We start from the raw sequence: 15,666 nt of genomic DNA, 5'->3' as shown, positions 1-15,666 counted from the left end.
TATTTTCTGAAATAATGCAATAAATCTCAGTGACCCTGACGTCAAGGTCAGAGTGAAGTTTTGTGAAAATCTTGTGAATGCAATAACTTGAGAAAAAGGCAAGGCAGGATTTTGAAATTCATACCAGAGGTGCAGCTACTGGAGGCTGAGGGGTTGCACTCGCCACTGCCAGTATTTTTATTTAAGGCATTCAAGTTTCTCAGTTTGTTAGCCTTGACAAACAAACAATGCAAGAAAAAAGTGCATTTTACACAATGTTTATGTCCTAATATTATTGGGAAGAATCACTTTCTTTAAACCTTGTGAAAAAGGACATTTGCTGAGGAGATGCTCTGTAAGTACTTTTCTATAAAAATATTTGAGCACAAGAATTCTACATTAACTGTTCTTTTTCCTTCCAGCAAATACTGAACCTTTAAAGCTTATCCTGTTTCTAAATCTGACTTTGAGGTGAAGAAATAAATATGAGTGCCTTATACAGCAGGATGGCTGAAATCAAACAGCTCTCCACCTCACATGAGGGTGGCTCCAGTGACACCCGCTGCTAACAGTATGGACCAAAGGGTCACAGCAGCGTTGGCTACAGCACCGCTAAAGGTCTTGTCGTGGGCGTAGGTGATGATGTGCAGAGCCCCGCTGTAGGCCTCCTCACAGGTAGGCTGGATCTGGTCTTCAGGAAGCTCGAAGCTGTACGTCCCGTTATCTCTGAGCTCAAAGGTGAAGATTAAGGGGATCCCCTGCATTCGAGCCCAGTCTCTGGATGAACCAGAGTTGGCGTCTGGAGAAAGAGTTTAGCAGTTACATTTCTGAACCACCTAAAAATCCTTCAAACATTATATTTAAAGATATGGGCAGTTTATTTTATTATAATTAGCAGCTGATTTGTAAACTCACATAGTACATCAGGCGGGGCTCCTACAGTGTAGTCCATCCCGTGAACCTTCCAAATTGCTTCTGCTGCACCCTTTCCGACCATCATCTGAGGAATCAGAAAGGAATTTTTGCATACAGTCACTTAAACATGAGTCCACAGAATCTGGAGTTGTATGTTTTCATTAATAAAAGTTTAGAGGAAAGATTTGAGATGCCACTAACTGTATAAGGCAATCAATACAGTTTTAAAAGTTATGGCGCTCCATGAGTATTTGTGACCTACTGTTTCCTTGTCCTATTCTATATGATTATCCTTTGATTCTGCTGGAGTAGCTTTGCATGATTTATGGTTCATCTTAATCCTTTTTGTACAGAAGTTAATGCTGGGTTTGGAAAGTGAAGATCCCCAAGTATAGATATATTGAAAATCAGACTAGTGTGAATAAAACTTCCAAATTAATTTGTTACTCCTCTTAAGGTTTACTGTTCTTTGTGGACTTTGGGTTTTCATGGATCTATAATGGCTGCTTTCCAGCCTCTACTCAGTTAAAAGCAATTAAAAGTACTGAATCATCAACGCAAGTTAGAGAGCATTATTTTTCTTTATATTTTCTTTTGGTAACTAAGACTCAGTCGTGTAATTTTAATATCAGCTAGCTAAATAAAATCTAGCAAAGCCAGACATATAAAAATGTCTTTACATTATCTGGTATGGGATGGCTGAAATAACAAGTGTGCACGGGACATGGTGTCACATGGTTTATATTGTGATTGATTATTTTTCACCTGCAAATGTTCCACATCAAAATGGTCCTACTAGATTCATCTTAAAAGTTTAAAAAATTATATGTAATCTCAGAAAATACACTCTCCAAAACCAAAGTAAGTTTTTGTACCTTTTAAGAGGTAATGCAGAATTTCACTGCTGTACTTATTTGTATTTTACAGAGATCTTTCCTAAAGCTCTGTTGTCAATTTTGTACCACAAAGTAAAGGTAAAACAATGAACTCTATCTTTTTTATTTTTTTTAAAGTAGAAAATTGGTTACATGACAATGCATTAATTTATTTTGATACAGTTAAAAAAATATATTATACATCATACTGTTGGAAACAGATTAGTGTTTATATTAGCTCTTTCACAATCTTACTGAACGCTAAAAGCTTTATCTAACCCATATCTAAAGTCAGCTTGACCTACATGTCTTTGGAGGGTGGGAGGAAGCTGGAACCAGTCACCAGGCACCGGGTTGAGTGTGACAACACTAATGTCTGCCCCACTAGGCTGCCATTATACAAGACTGATATGAAATGAAACTTGTCAGAATGCTATATATATATCTTTTATTTAACAGCAAAAACTTAAAAACTTGTAGCTGTTCTGCGATTATCTGCGATTCACTGATGGGTGAAGTGAATAGCAGTGATTATCTCTTCATCATGGCACCTGTTCGTGGGTACAATGTATTAGGGAGCAAGTAAACAATTTTTTCTCAGAGTTGAAGTGTTAGAAGCAGAAAAGTGGGGAAGCTTAAGTGAGTAATTGAGTAACTGGCCACACAACTGGGTAATCTCAAAACTACAGCTCTTGTGAGGTGTTCCTGGTCTGCGGTGGTCAGTATCTATCATAAGTTGACCAAGAAGAAAACATTGGTGAAACAGCAACAGGGTCATCGGTGGCCAAGTCTCACTGAAGCATGTGGCTTCAGGCTGGCCTGTTTGGTCTGCTCCCACAGACAAGCTACTGTAGCTCAAATTGCTAGACAAATGTAACGCTGATTCTGATAGAAAGGTGTCAGAATAGCCGGTTCATCACAGTTTCTTTTGTATGGGGCGGCATAACTGTAGACCAGTCATGTTGCACCAGGATGCAGAGGCAGACAGAGGCAGTGTGATGCAATTTCCTGCTGGGAAACCTTGGGTCCTACCACATGGATGGAAGGACTGACAGTACTATCTGCCTATCTACCTACCTAAGCATTGTTGCAGGCCATGTACACCCTTTCATTTTATGGTTACAGTATTCCGTGGTGGCTCTGGCCTCTTTCAGGAAGAACAATGGAAAACTGGTTCAGGAATTACTTGAGGAACACAACAATGAGTTTGAGGTTTGGGCCCTGCCTCCAAATTCCCAAGATCTCAATTCAATCAAGCATCTGTGGGATGAGCTGGACAAACAAGTCCAATTCTTGTAGGCCCCACTTTGGAACTTACAGGACTTAAAAGATCTGTTGCATCTTGTTGTCAATCTGGGAAGTACTTTGGGAAAGACAAGAGTCTTTATCAGTGATTTATTTTTAGTGTTTTGGATTCCTAACAAGATTAGAAGAATTGAATCCCTAAACGACCAACCAAAGTTTGGTATTTTGGCTCCAGATTTTTGACCCAAAACCTCATCTGCACTGTTCTTTCTTGGCACATGAGCATGAATGTCCTAGTGCATTTACCCATTTCCTTACTTGATATCCTCTTTATTAATGTAAATGCACACAGCTATAACCATTGTCAGGCTATAAAGAGTGTCTCAGAAAAGTGTAAAAAAAATGCATCACTATATTTATAAATACCAGCTCATCATAATTGGGGGCAGTGTAGTTGGGGTGTCCATAGGGAACCAGGATCAGCTGGCCGTAGGAGTGGATGGTGAGGAAACAAAGGAAGATGTCCTTTCGGCTTCCCACAAAGTCAGTTACAGCCTTGGCCTCAGGCTCAGATGCCGGTTGGGTTCCAGGGTAGATGTTTGAGCAACAGTTAAATGATACCCCAACGGCTGTGCAGGCAAAGAAGGAGAATATGAATTGCATATAATATTAACATGATTATTTTCACATTCTATTAACACAAGTTTACCTTTTGAAGTAGTAGTAACCCCTGGACTGAAGAATTAGGATACAAATTACAGTTCCTCTTGAGGCTGCTTCCCAAAGCGAGTCAAACCTCATAGACTCCTGTTTTAATTGTTTTTTTTTATAGACAAGTAGTTAAACAGTGTCTCACCGTTGCTAATTCAAGTCACTGAACTGGATATCTCTATTGTTTTTGCTGTTTGTTGCTGTTGCGATATTTGCAATGGAATTATCTAACAGGTAATGTAGCCTGGTATGTGGATGAGCGGTGATTAAAGTTCTGGTATTTTATCAGTTTTGTTGCTTAGTAATAATTGACAGATATGTGTGTCTATACTTAATGGAGCTTGCTAACAAAGCTAATAGCTTTAGCAGATAACTTTGCACTCTACCCTCATCTTCAAATACTTGTGACTCTAAAAAAAACATAAAATGGAAGTGACCAAATGCTGAGGCTTCAAAATGGAGTCCAAAGTCTCTAGGTGATGTCATGATATACACTTTGACCTTTGGAGCATATATCTATAACTTATAAACTTTTTTTGGCTACTTGGTTCAAACATCAAACAAAATATGAGTCTGTTAACATTGTTTCCTATTCACAGATGAGGTTTAATGGTTTTTGTATAGCGTGATAAGCTAAAGCTACATTAGCATTAGCATCTTGATTTTGGCAAATTGGAGGAAGCAAAGTTTAGTGTTTTCTTTGCTTTCATCTTTACTTTTAGCGTGTCTTTCTCCACTAAGCAACACTGAACTTCAATACTAGCATGTATGTAGATACAGTCACTGTAAAAAGGAAGTTGTCATGATCCTGGGTTTTGTACCCAGCGTTTTGTGTTTGGGACTCCGTTTTCTGTTTGATTTTTCCCATTTGACTTTGTTTAGTGTTCAGTTCAAATATTACGTTTGGTTAGGTTTTCATTCTGATTTTGTATTGAGCCCTCCTGTGTTCCCCAGGCCTAGTTTGTGTTTCTGATATGTCTGTGTTTAGTCAGTTTTGTCTTTGTGTTTACTTTGGCCTGCCAAATTCCTGTGTTTTAATCTTAGTGTTAGTTTCCTGTTTTATTTTGATAGTCTCTTGTCCTTCAGGTTTTGTGTTCCCCCTTGCTCTTTAATTGATTCTGTTCACCTGTGCCTTGTTTTCCCCAGCTTTGTCTCTTTCCCTGATAAACCTCATGTCTATTTAAGTCCTCAGTTTCCCTTTGATCTTTGCCATGTCATCATTCCTGTTGTCAGTTTAAGTCGTGTGTCTTGTTGTTTCGTATTTTGTTTGCGAGCTGCAGCATTAAAGCTGTTTGAGTTCAATTAAGCCTGTCTGCCAAGTCCTACATTTTGGGTCCTCTCGCTGCCTGTGACACACCCTCGCTTGACAGAAGTAGTCTTTTTTTAAGGTTTTCTAACTTTTGCATATCACAGTATAATAAAATACATATAATCTGGTACTTAGCAGGTCTTCAAACTAGGTAGATACTGCCTTAGATGAACAACAATACATGACATATTACATTGTTTCATTATTTATTTTACAAAACGTAAGCCAAAATGCAGATGCAGTGTTTGAAAAATTTAGAACACCCTGCCTGGTAACATAAGAATTAAGAGGGTAAGTAGCAGCCAGGCCCTGCTAATCAGATTCACTACATTAATTGGTCATCAGCAAGTCTGAGCCCCTCTATAAAAGTTGCCAGTTTGCTGGTTTGGAGAAGGTGTGTGTTACCACAATGCCAAGAACAAAATACTTCTTAGAGAAGTAATAGTTGCTGTCCATTAATTTGGGAGAGCTTATAATAGCATTTCCAGAGAGTTTGAAGCTCATCATCCACACTGAGAGATTATTCACAAGTTAAAACATTCAAGACCGTTGCCAATCTTCCCAGGACATCCCAGCCAATTCACTACAAAATGGGAGCTGATGATTTGGGCTTCTTTGGCAGCCACAGGACCTGGGAACCTGGCAGTCACTGAGTCAGCTTTGTTCATCTGACATGTAATAACTTAGAACTGACAGAGAGTGTCCTTTTTTAAATATTTTCTTTACCATGACTCCTGTGTTGTGACAAACACACAAAATAGATGTCTGATTAATGAAATGTGTGCACTTTATTGTCATGTATATAGGGAATAAGAGTAATGCACACTTAAAGATGTGTGTTTAAGTCTGTGAAGGTTCTCAGTCATCCAGTTCATCGTAGTCTAAAGAGCTTGGAAAGAAAAGCATCTGGACTTCTTTAAGTGGAAGTTGTTGAAGACGTTTCACCTCTCATCCGAGAAGCTTCTTCAGTTCTAAGAGCAACTGGTGGAGCGTCCAAGATTTTAAGCCTATGGGAGTGTCCCTCCAAGAGGGACATGGATCCTCTATTGATCCTCTATCTAATCACACGAGCCAAGGTGTGAAGACGGGTGTAGGTCAAAATCAGCCAAGGTTTTGGGTGGAACCGCTGTGAAACCTAGCCCCACCCTATCATAAATTCCTGAGGTCAAAAGGCCCAGGATGTGAGTGGGCATTAACATTGGCATCCTAAAATGAGAGGCCCTTTCGAGGAAGCCGATGTTCACATTTTGGACAGAGAAGACAGATGGTTTGAAAGAGGAGTAAAAGAAGCCATTTATGTCCACTGTGAACGACCATCTTTGAACAAAGGAGGTGGTTTACGACACCAACTGTCTGCCATCTATAATCCAGTTTTGTGATCCCTTCCCAGATGGTTTAACGCCCACTCACACCCTGGGCCTTTTGACCTCAGGAAATCACATGATAGGACACCTGAAACCTTGGCTGATTGTGACCCACACCTGTTTTCACACCTTCACTCATGTGATTAGGTAGAGGATCAATAAGGGGTCCATGACCCTCTTGGGGACACTCTCATAGGGCTTAAATCTGGGACTCTCCACCCACCAGTTGCTCTTAGAACTGAAGAAGCTTCTCGGATGAGAGGTGAAATGTCTTCAAGCAGCTTAAAGAAGTCCAGACGCTTTTCTTTCTAAGCTCCTTAGACTACGATGTGTATTTAAGTTATTTCAGGCAGCCTGTCTTTCAATTTTGAAGTTTAGCTAGGAACCAGTTCTTTTGAGAAGACACTGATGAATCTTAGAATTGTACATAAAACTGTGATGCATATGGTTTAAGCACAGATTGGTGGAAAAGAGTTTCATTAATAAAAGCAGTGAGTCACAGCAGAAAAGTTGTCAAAAATAATCAGTCAGAAATAAGGTAAAAGATGTCAAAAGTTCTCCAAAGACCTGAGGAGAGTTTCATGGTTGGCCATAATTTCAAAAACAGCAATAAAAAATAAATAAAAAGGAAAGACTGCAACGATCAGCTTTCACTGAAGAACAGCTACATCACTCACTTCCCCAGTTGGCATCAAAGTTGCGGTTGAGATCGGTGCCATAGCAGCTGCAGTCCTCAGGACCTGGTGACCTGTTCTTCCTCCACAGTCGAGTCTGAGTGGAGCAAAATGTTCAGTCAGTCATAAATAAAATGGCAGCACAACATTTTTGTAGATATTAAATGCTTCCTGCAATTGATGCTATTTGTTATTATTCCATGTGTCTTACAGTAAAACATTCAATTTTTTTGTACTTGAAGGTTTTTGAGCAATAATCATCCTATTATATCCTGTTCATCTGTGGTTTGAGATCCTGAGTGCACAACCCTAGAAATGTAATTGGATAAATATCTATCAAATACGAGGACTGACTGTCTCATTTTCCCACGTGTAGATGTAGCCGTCTATATTGAGCACTGGAGTGACGTAGAAGTCCACGTTCTTCATCATCTCTTCCATTTTGGCATCTGTTTTGTATGTCTGCAGAATCTGTTTGGAACAGACGAACACACATCAGGGGCAGGCTGACACACTGGAGGACATTTAGTTATTAAATTATATTCATTTTGTCAGACAGGATGTTTTCTCCTCACAACAGAAAACAATCAGGACAACAAATGAGAAGATTTGCTGTGAATCTTAATTTTATTTATATATTTACAGTGGGGCAAAAAAGTATTTAGTCAGCCACCGATTGTGCAAGTTCCCCCACTTAAAATGATGACAGAGGTCAGTAATTTGCACCAGAGGTACACTTCAACTGTGAGAGACAGAATGTGAAAAAAAATCCATGAATTCACATGGTAGGATTTGTAAAGAATTTATTCGTAAGTCAGGGTGGAAAATAAGTATTTGGTCACCTCAAACAAGGAAAATCCCTGGCTCTCACAGACCTGTAACGTCTTCTGTAAGAAGCTTTTCTGTCCCCCACTCGTTACCTGTATGAATGGCACCTGTTTGACCTCATCATCTGTATAAAAGACACCTGTCCACAGCCTCAACCAGTCAGACTCCAAACTCCGCCATGGCCAAGACCAAAGAGCTTTCGAAGGACACCAGGAAAAGAATTGTAGACCTGCACCAGACTGGGAAGAGTGAATCTACAATAGGCAAGCAGCTTGGTGTGAAAAAATCAACTGTGGGAGCAATCATCAGAAAATGGAAGACATACAAGACCACTGATAATCTCCCTCGATCTGGGGCTCCACGCAAGATCTCATCCCGTGGGGTCAAAATGATCATGAGAACGGTGAGCAAAGATCCCAGAACCACACGGGGGGACCTGGTGAATGACCTGCAGAGAGCTGGGACCAAAGTAACAAAGGTCACCATCAGTAACACACTACAACGGCAGGGAATCAAATCCCGCAGTGCCAGACGTGTTCCGCTGCTGAAGCCAGTGCATGTCCAGGCCCGTCTGAAGTTTGCCAGAGAGCACATGGATGATACAGCAGAGGATTGGGAGAATGTCATGTGGTCAGATGAAACCAAAGTAGAACTTTTTGGTATAAACTCAACTCATCGTGTTTGGAGGAAGAAGAATACTGAGTTGCATCCCAAGAACACCATACCTACTGTGAAGCATGGGGGTGGAAACATCATGCTATGGGGCTGTTTTTCTGCCAAGGGGACAGGACGACTGATCCGTGTTAAGGACAGAATGAATGGGGCCAAGTATTGTGAGATTTTGAGCCAAAACCTCCTTCCATCAGTGAGAACTTTGAAGATGAAACGAGGCTGGGTCTTCCAACATGACAATGATCCAAAACACACCGCCCGGGCAACAAAGGAGTGGCTCCGTAAGAAGCATTTGAAAGTCCTGGAGTGGCCTAGCCAGTCTCCAGACCTCAACCCCATAGAAAATCTGTGGCGGGAGTTGAAAGTCTGTGTTGCTCGGCGACAGCCCCAAAACATCACTGCTCTTGAGAAGATCTGCATGGAGGAATGGGCCAAAATACCAGCTACTGTGTGTGCAAACCTGGTAAAGACCTATAGTAAACGTTTGACCTCTGTTATTGCCAACAAAGGTTATGTTACAAAGTATTGAGTTGTATTTTTGTTATTGACTAAATACTTATTTTCCACCCTGATTTACGAATAAATTCTTTACAAATCCTACCATGTGAATTCATGGATTTTTTTTTCACATTCTGTCTCTCACAGTTGAAGTGTACCTCTGGTGCAAATTACTGACCTCTGTCATCATTTTAAGTGGGGGAACTTGCACAATCGGTGGCTGACTAAATACTCTTTTGCCCCACTGTATTGCCTTTTAACATCAATCACACTCAGGTCAGGTCACTAGCAATCAAACTAGGGGTAGGGTTAGGTTAATCTCCACCCTTTTTAATATAATTTATGCATGTTCTGGAAAATTCAAGCTTAAAATAGTTAAAAAGAAATACTACAATACCAAATACGTTATTTAAAATGAAATGTTCTTGTTTCTAGAATAAATGTGGCTAACAAAATCCCCTAGCATTAACTTTACCCCTAGAAGGATCCCACGAGTCCTGGTGGAGGTATATTGACAGCAGCTTTCTTACCTCTCTAACAAAGTACTGGCAGAAGGCTGGAGTGATCCATTCTCTGGCATGTATTCCACAGTCCATCCAGATAGCTTTCTTTTCCTTTCCAGTATTCAGGCCAATCTGGAGAACAAATATCAAACATCCGTGTGCATCAGTATCCGTTTGGCATATGCCAGCTTGTGATCTGAAACTTTGTTTACCTTGAGCAAGCTAATATCCCTGCTTTCATAGGTCTTTCCATATTTAACCACGGTTACAACATCAGGGTGATCCTTTACCATCTGTTCCATCCAGCCAGTGATCTGTAAAATGGAGTACCAACATATACTGCAGTCTCACAAACTTTTGACTGGTTAGCTTTCTCTAATATCCACACACACAAACATGTATCAAACCCCTCATTTCTTGATAGTTTGCTTCCAGACTTAGGGTCTTTAGCAATAGTTCTGCAGATTTTCTGGATATCTTTCAAAGTTTTTCTTCTGTAACTTGCTTCTTTTTCACCCATTTTCTGTCCAGTTCTTGTATCTGGCCATTTCAAGAAGAGTATTGTTTTTTTTGTGTGTGTGTGCATTAAACAACTGTTAAATCACCATGAATGTATGGAAATATGAAGTTAAAAAAGTCACATATCTAAAGGGATAAACCGGTGTTGCATCGCTATAATAGATAACTTAGCAAAGAAAGCTCCTTTGGCCAACTGTTGTGATTTGGTGCTAAAGAAATAAAACTGAATTGATCCAAATTTGAGGTTGGTTTAGTTCAAATCGGGATCCATCTGTATGGAGGAGTCAGGGGCGAGGTGCAAAATTATCACATTTCCATAAATGTTGCATGTTCCAGTACATTATTGCATCTGTTTCCTTTTTTTCTTGGAAAACATTAAGAAAATGAGGGATAGCTCAAGACTTTTGTACAGTGCTGTATAAACAGCATATTTTAGAAAATGTGTGTGTGTGTGTGTGTGTGTGTGTGTGTGTGTGTGTGTGAGAGAGAGAGATGTGGCATCTGAGTTATGTGTGTCTCACCTCTGACATGGGGTGGTATTTATAGTAGTCATACTGGGCTCTGTTGCACAAAAAATACACGAGAATCTTGAGAAGCAGTTGACGTTAATCATACCTCAATAATAGTTTACTCTTTTATCTGGGTTGTAGTTAATAGTTTTTAAAATTACAAGCCTGCAATAATCAATTTTTAACTGCATCAAAGGCAGTCTATCCAGCTGTTGGTCAGTACAAGCTAATAAGCCAGCATCGGTGATGGTACAAGGGTCCATTGTCAAATTTTTCACAAAACCACATTCTGCACAAATTACAGCATCATAGCTGTTTAGTAAAGGAATCTGTTCAACCATGTTTGACACATTATGAAATAAAAAATTAGAGAAAAGGCGCCATGAACTACTGAGCAGCTGAAGCGCTATAATAGGAAAATGCTTTGCTCTAGAGCCGGGGTCTCAAACTTAAATGAGCTGTGGGCCACTGCCGGCGCTGACATCTCATGTGAGGGCCACTTAAGTGTTCAAGTAGTACAAAAAAGAAAAAACTTATTTTAACATTGCACTCAATAACAAACAAATCCTCCCTAACAAAAAAAGTAACTTCAAGGGCCAAACTGAATTATATTTCTTCATGTCAATATACGGGCCGCAAGTAGGGCTGACGTGGGCTGCAAGTTGCTCCCGGGACCCCTGCTCTAGAGACTACAGCAGCTAGCCTCCTCCATATTATTACAGAGAAGAAGGATGAAGATGAGCATGTTTAAACTTAAAAAAAATCTTGCTGCCACCAAATGAAAAATTATTATATATTTAAAAGCACAATAAAGTTTCTTTCACCAGGCCGTTGGATACTCCACGCCCTGCTCTCTGCTCAACTGTCTTACAATAGCCCATATTCAGCCCATAGCCCATATTGACCCCTGTCCCCAATTCAAAACCCTTTTGTATATAGTTAGAATATATGTGTACTTATAATAATAAAAATTTTAAATCAAGACAACTTCCTTGTTTGTGTACACATAAATATACAAAATTATCTCAGTTTTAATATTTATTTGTTGTCTTTAAGCTATTTTTAGTTAAACAGGTTGTAGCTGATGATGTGCAGATGTGTCGATGTGTAGATCATTTTTACTCTTTAAAAATACTTTAAAATTCTCAACACCATCTTAACGTCTTGAACGCTTCCCAGCCGTTAATCTTCAGTGTACCACTTTAAACAATGAAAGTCAGCAAATAGTGAAGAGTAGCAAAAATGAAGGAAGTAACAAAAGTGAAAGCTTTGTCCAACTTATACCAACATCACAAGGATTTGTATGCTAAGAATATTTTGAAGGTAATTATCTATTTAAAACAACAACAACAACAACCCCTGATCAGATCTATTTAATGAAGAAAACTCACCTCTCCACTGTTGCTGCTCCCACTGCTGAGAGCAGCAACACAAAACTCATTCCCACACAGTCAAGCATTGTCTCTTTGTGAAAGTAAAGTCCTTGTCTGTACTGGTCTGCTTTACTGATCCCAGGGAAGCCCAGTAAAGAGATACACGTGTTGCATGCTACCACTTGTTAATATTTGATCTGAAATGACAAAGTGAATTACTTTACAATGGAAAGTAATGTATCCGTCATCTATTTATATCATTAACTGCCCATGATCATGGCCATAAAATTCGGTGATTGTGCTGAAGTGTAAAGTCGCTCTGTTTTCTAAATGCAAACTTCTTACTCTTCATTCTTCACTGCTGCTATCAGCCTTATTATCTTGGCCACTGTCATGTTTTGTCTGCATATTTTCTGCAAGAACTGACACATTTGTGGAAGTTATGTGGAAAAAATATAACACGATGGAACTGAATGAAATTCACCCCCTGCAGAAGTAATAATGAGATGTAGAGAGAAATATCTAGGACATATACATGTATATAACTAGATGTCAACTGTCTGTCTTCCAAAGTTTATCTTCCTGCAGAGTCTTTTTAATCCTACAGAAAAAGAAACAGAGTGAGTTATCAGCTAGATTGCCCTCGAGTCCCTTTGTAGAGGCCGAATGAAGAATCAGGTCAGCATTCTTTCAGGTATAAAGTGGGATCACAGTGTTACACAAACCTGGCAGGTGTCTCGTCTGTTATAATTCAGAAAACAAGTAAAACTAGTATCTGGTGTTTTATATATTTACCTTGAGTCTGTCTCTTTAAGAACAGGTTATAATGTGTCAGTCTGGCAGAGAGCTGCTTGAATGTCATTGTGCAATCAAGAAGTTTGAGAGTTAAGCTTTACTATCCTGATGATAACAATCTGGAAACTGTAATGGCTCTACAAACTGATAAAAAAAGAGCAAAGGTCTTCAGAAATTTCACAATAAACCTTCAGAAAACACAACAGTACATCAACAAGAAATTACAATGTTACCAGGGACTTCCTTCCAATCCCAAACAGCACTGGACAGAAGAACATGCCTGTTCATGTCTGGAAAAGTCCTGTCACACACTTTCAGTATCAGCTGATGCATCAACAGCTCCAGAGTCAGAGCTGGCTGATGTTTCACAGCTTTCTGATGATGCTACAGTTTTTATGTTTGATGTTTTATAGGTATTCAGTTATCTGCCTTGTTCACAAACATTAGGCAGTTTGTGTCTTCTAGCGATGTGTCGGTCGAACGAAATGGCTCTTAGAGCCGGGTCTTTGACGTGAACGATGCGAGCCGGCTCCTTATCGCCAGCTGTGGGTTGTTTTTTTTTTTTCCTTTCTCTCACCCTCTCTCTCGCACTTTTTTTCCGCTTCACTCCGCACGTGACCCTTGTGCTTTGCGCTGGGCAGAGGGGGGAGGCAGTGGTGTGTCTAGAAAATTTTTGTTGGGGGGGCCAGGTAGGGGCACAGATTTGGAGAAGGGTAGCAGATGTAATTGGCAGATAATGTTAAAAACAATTCTACCAACCGTTAACCATAATTCAATAACCCTATAAACCTAATAACCGAATGCGCTTTTAACTCTTATTAGAATGAGATTTTAACCACTACGGTGCAAAGTTTTTAGATACTGCGTTGATAAAGTACAAGAGATACAATCAGTCAGTGTTTATTCAGCAGTCAAGGAGAGCAATATTTGCATAGTATTTTTACTGACATATAGTGCACATATGTTTTGGGCAAAAACATTTTTGAATATTAAAATATGAACATTTTTAACATACAATTGGCAAATTAGCCAATGCCAATGTAAAACTTTATCTGCCTATTAAAAGAAAAGAAGATAATCTTCTTCTTATATGCTGCCTTATGGTAAACTTTGGTAATATTGATGTATAAAGAACAACACTGGCTGATGATGAAATACAGTCAGCTGGCATGGTGACACTGCCAGTATTAACCTGCAGGGCTGGACTGGGACAGAAAATTGGGCATTTTCACTACAGACTGGCCCACCAGGTATTAAAGCCATAAAGCCCTTGAATGAAAACAAACGCTGTTGTGACAGTGATGTACACTGTCTTTTTGGTATATGTATGATTTCTATACATTTTACGTCAGATAAAAACTTTGTTCGCAATATTCAGATAATTATTTAATAAAAGCTAGATATTTTAAATGAGAATAAGAAAGAAAAGTATTTCTCTGTGCCCCCCTCTCCCTGTTAATGCTCTACCTGGCCCCCTGGCAACACTTTGCTAGATCCGCCCCTGCACAGCTATCAGCTGTCAGCTACTTAGAAAAGGATCCTGGTGTTATTTGTCTCTCAGAAACAGTTCATAACCTTAACTCATTTATGTCACCTAAAAGGTAAACCTGTTTCTCCATCACCTGTTCAGCTCTGATGATTCAGTAAGGACATCTCCTGGTTTCATCTTCATGTTTCCCTCTCACCACATATCCAAACCGATATCATGACCAGCAGCTTAACAGCTGTGGCTCCAGCAAACATCAGCTGATACTAGAAATTAATATTAAATAAATTCTAACAACAGCTGATCAAGCTTAAACGTGCCGCTGTTGTTTAACGCGACATCCTCTGGTTTCCTGCTTCTTGCGCAAAGTGGATGATAAATAAACAAGAGAGAAAAGCCGATCAGCTGATCATTGATCAGTTTCATGATTGAAGTAGGAACAGGAGGGGGGGGGGGGGGGGGGGTGAGAGAAGAGGCAGCTGTGCAGCAAAGACAGAATAACTCCAGCTTTGTGTCTTTTTTTCATTATAGCGAAAGTCCGGGACAAACTGCGTCTCTTCTCAGCTCAATACCAAACGCATAATATTTTCTCTGAATGAGGGACCATTCCATTTTTAAGGAGCCGTTTGCAACTCTACTAACTAACCTTATGAATAAAATAAAGTTCAGGAACAGCTGTATAGAAACGTTATGCTAGCTCACGCAGTAAGAGTTATTGTAACTGACTGTAAAAAGTCAGCACAATGAAAATAAACTCCACCTAAACTTGGTTTATATCTGACCCAGATAGACTGCAGGTCATAACTTCTTACCTGAAGTTCAGTTCACCTGATCCTCGGACCGGCGGTTGCCTCGGGTCTCTGCTCCTCCTGCCTCCCCTTCCGTCATCCACCTGTTGCCTCTGTGGAAGCTCCGCCATAGCCACCACCAAGACCTGAGTTATTGTTACAAATCGGCCAGCATCTGGCTAATCCACCACCTCTCATTGTTCATGCCGTTACATACAAAAAAAAAAAAAAAAAAAGCCATCAGCCCACCTTGCAAATGTCCGATGGCTAGTCCAGCTATGTTAACTTGTTAATCTTTCCCCGAAAAAATGTTTTCTGCGGTGCCATCTTTCGTGCTTGGCGCTCTCCTACCTTTGCTAACATGATGCTCATAGTGCAGAAGCCGGTGCTGCATTCACTTACCCTCGGATATCTGAACTTCACTGTGAAACCATAATCGTACATTTGATATTTCATTAAATTTTATTGTTTTAACTTCGGGGTGGCACCTGGGGTGGCCAGTCTGGTTGGGGGGGGGGGGGGGGGGGGGAGCACAGGCCACCCCGTTGGACACGCCACTGGGGGAGGGGCGGTAGTTACACTCGCAGTAGCACAGGAACAGAGCAGGAGGGAGAGAGAGAGAA

The 15,666-nt window shown here is 40.1% G+C and overlaps 1 protein-coding gene across 1 annotated transcript; it reads right to left on the bottom strand.

Annotated features, from left to right (window-relative positions):
- Positions 1 to 2: 2 nt before the first annotated feature.
- On the bottom strand, positions 3 to 13,788 carry cpo (carboxypeptidase O). The gene is made up of 9 exons (XM_085152441.1): positions 11,993 to 13,788; positions 10,614 to 10,653; positions 9,786 to 9,887; positions 9,601 to 9,705; positions 7,427 to 7,543; positions 7,076 to 7,169; positions 3,441 to 3,643; positions 895 to 979; positions 3 to 778 (listed from the first exon to the last, which is right to left on the bottom strand). The coding sequence occupies exons 1-9, from the start codon at positions 12,058 to 12,060 to the stop codon at positions 513 to 515; spliced, it is 1,080 nt and encodes a 359-aa protein (XP_085008567.1). The 5' UTR covers positions 12,061 to 13,788; the 3' UTR covers positions 3 to 512.
- Positions 13,789 to 15,666: the final 1,878 nt, after the last annotated feature.

The sequence above is a fragment of the Neolamprologus multifasciatus genome, chromosome 23, assembly GCF_963576455.1.
Source record: "Neolamprologus multifasciatus chromosome 23, fNeoMul1.2, whole genome shotgun sequence".
In the NCBI taxonomy this organism is placed as follows: domain Eukaryota; kingdom Metazoa; phylum Chordata; class Actinopteri; order Cichliformes; family Cichlidae; genus Neolamprologus; species Neolamprologus multifasciatus.
Note: the sequence above shows the minus strand (reverse complement) of the source record. Positions and strands in the feature narration are given on the sequence as shown.